A 3,023-nucleotide genomic window follows, 5' to 3' on the forward strand; every position below is an offset into this window, starting at 1 on the left:
TTGCGAATTCAAGGCCAGCCTGGGCTACCAAGAGAGCTCAAGGCCAGCCTGAACTGCACAGTGAGACCCTGTCTCAAAAAGACAAAAAAAAAAAAAAAAAAAAGTTGCCCAGACTGGCCTTGAACTTGTGATCTTCCTGCCTCAGCTTTCCAGAGTGTTGGGATTACAGGTGTGCACTACTGTGCCGACCTCAAATTTTTAAACTTTTTTATGATGTGCAGTAAACACCCAGGAAAGGGACCCATCATTAATGTGCAGTGTGATGAATTTGAGGCTCAACACAACCACGTGACCAACACCCACACGGGAAGGTGGACCATCACGCCGGAACCCCTAAACCCCGCTACGGCAAGGTGTGGGGCACACAGCTGTAATTCCAGCACTAAGGGGTCTGAGATAGGAGAATCACCGTATGTTTGAGGCCAGCCTGGACTACACAGTGAGGCCCTGACTCAAAAACAAATGAACCAACCAAGCAAACAAACAAAAACAACCCTGCTGAGTCCTGTGGTTTTTTTTTGAGACAGGGTCTCACTGCAGTTTGGCTGGCCTCAAGCTCACTGTGCAGCCCAGGCTGGCCTCGAATTCACAGCGATCCTCCTGCCTCAGGCTCCTGAGTGCTGGGATCACAGGTGTGCGCAGCACGCCCAGCGAGGGCCTGCTTCTGTCACTAGTCCTCATCCCTCCTCCCGTACCCCAAGGTTACCACCGTCCTTATGGCACAAATCAGCTGTGCCAGTACAGGGGATGAAACTCAGGGTCTTTGCACTGAGCGGAATCCCCAGACCTTTTTTTTTGGATTTTCTCTGGTACCGGGAACTGAACTCACGACCTTGCGCTTGCCAGGCAGGCACTTTTGCCGCTGAGCTAAATCCCCAGCCCCTCCCCAGACCTTTTTATATTTTATTCTGAGATAGGGTCTCACCAAACTGCCCAGGCAGGACTCAAGCTGGTGATCTTCCTGCCTCAGCCTCCCAAGGTGTGGGGATTACAGGTGTGCCTCCCTGTGCCTGGCTTAGCGGTGCCTGTGTGTGTGGTTTAAAGGGAATCACGGACCATTTACTGTCTTATGCCCAGCGTGATCATCAGTGAGACGCAGACACGTTCCTGCGTGTCGCTGAGGGCCGCTTGCTCTCGCTGCCAGGCAGCAGTCGCTCGTGTGGGTAAGAAGCCGCCCCAGTGCACCGACACACCAAGCGAGCAGGGCTGGCCTGTGCGGGGCTTCCCTGTCCGTGCACAGCCTTCATGGTCACGAGCGTGCAGTTCTCATGGTTCCGCACCGGGCAGCGGGGCACCGGCCCCTCCTGTGTGTTTAGCTTTAGCCCGCGGTGCCACACTGGCGCTGCTGCCTGCCTGGGAGGAGCGTTCGTTCCAACTGCACCGAACCCTCACCAGCGTTGGGAAGGGTCAGGGTTTCCCTCAGGCACTGTGGCCGACTGGAAAGGCGGCTCCCTGTGGTTCTAACGCGCCTTCCCCTAACTAGAAATGGCGTGCTGGGGGTGGAGCCCAGGGTCTCACGCGCGCCAGGCGAGCGCTCGCCCTGAGCCAGATGCCAGCCCCATGGAAGGCGGCGGCATCTTCTCCTCCGTCCTCCCTCCCTCCGCCCTCCTTCGCTCTCTTCTTGCAATCCTGGGATGGACCCCGGGGCCTTCGCACTGAGCTGTATCTCCAGCCCTTTTAGTTTTCATTTTGAGGCAGGGTTTCACTAAACATCTTCAGTTTCCCAGGCCGGGCTTAAATTTGGGATTCTCTTGCCTCAGCCTCCCAGGGCGCTGGGATGACAGGCGTGCACCGCCTGCCGAGCCCCGCACACACTCTCCCCCTGCACTACGCCCCTGGCCCGCTAAGGTGATGCTTTCGAAGAGCTGAGAGCAGTGGTTCTAACCGGAAGTGATTTTGGCCCCCAGGTGACATCTGACTTTGCCAAGTGCAGCCTGCTTTGGTTTTGGTTTCATTTTTTTTTTTTTTTGTGGTGCCGGGGATGGAACCTGGGGCCTTGTGCATTCATGGCAGGCGCTCCCCACTGAGCCGCACCCCCATTTTTGGTTATCACAGATGGAAGAGATGCACAGCATGGAGCTGCTGGGGGCCAGGGATGTTGTTCTGTATCCTCAGGGCCAGGGTCCCACACCGCTGAGAACTGCTGGCCACAGGCCAAGGCGGGAAGCCCTGGCGGGGGACAGTGCCCAGTGCACTGGGGGTGTCACTGGAGTCAGGGGACACTCACCGATCACCTCCAGGCTCTGCTTGGTGTGCTTGGCGTAGATGTTGTACAGCTGTTTCTTTAGCTTCATGATCTCTTCTGCCTGGATGGCGATGTCTGTGGCTTGGCCCTGAGGGGGGTCCAAGGGGAGATAGATGGTGAAGGCCGGAATGGAGGCAGCCCCGTGGGGCTTGGCGTGGTTTTTGGGCCCCCCACATTCTGCTTACTCTTAGGCACTACCAGGAAAGCTCCCTGACCATGCTGACTACTTTCTTATAATCTTGTTTTCTTTTTGCTGCTGTGGGTAGAACCCATGGCTTCATGAATCCTAAGCAAGTGCTCTACCACTGAGCTGCACGCCTCATCTTTTTTTGTTATTAACTGTATTTTTTATTTTATTTTATTTTTTTTTGCTGTTTTGTTTCTTGAGACAGAGTCTCACTATGTAGCCCAGGCTGGCTTTGAACTCACAGTGATCTTCCTGCCTCAACTTCCCAAGTGCTAGGATTGCAGGGGAATGTGCCACCATGCCTGGAAATATATACAGTGATCCCTCACCTATTGCAGGAGTTACGTTCCAGAGACCCCCACAATAGGTGAAAATCCGAGAAGTAGTGGTATTGTATTTATTTTATTATTTATATATATTTTAAGGCACAGTGCAGGAGAGCAAACAGACCAGTGCTATGGTCACTGAACCAATCAGCGCCCAGGATACAGAGCACAGTGCTGTGGTTGGTCACCTTCCACTCCATCAGCCAATAGCGTGCCGTGTACAATCTCACGCGGGCGAACTTGTGCAAGCGGAAGTGGCGCACTG

The 3,023-nt window shown here is 54.5% G+C and overlaps 1 protein-coding gene across 1 annotated transcript in view; it reads right to left on the bottom strand.

The window, feature by feature from the left end:
- Clpp (caseinolytic mitochondrial matrix peptidase proteolytic subunit) overlaps window positions 1-3,023 on the bottom strand; it is an 8,515-nt gene that overhangs the window by 1,174 nt on the left and 4,318 nt on the right. The window contains exon 5 of the mRNA XM_005405726.2: window positions 2,228-2,333. Coding sequence (XP_005405783.1) covers window positions 2,228-2,333 — 106 coding nt within the window. The remainder of the gene's footprint in view (window positions 1-2,227; window positions 2,334-3,023) is intronic.

The sequence above is a fragment of the Chinchilla lanigera genome, unplaced genomic scaffold, assembly GCF_000276665.1.
Source record: "Chinchilla lanigera isolate Chin_1 unplaced genomic scaffold, ChiLan1.0 scaffold00094, whole genome shotgun sequence".
NCBI classification, from domain to species: domain Eukaryota; kingdom Metazoa; phylum Chordata; class Mammalia; order Rodentia; family Chinchillidae; genus Chinchilla; species Chinchilla lanigera.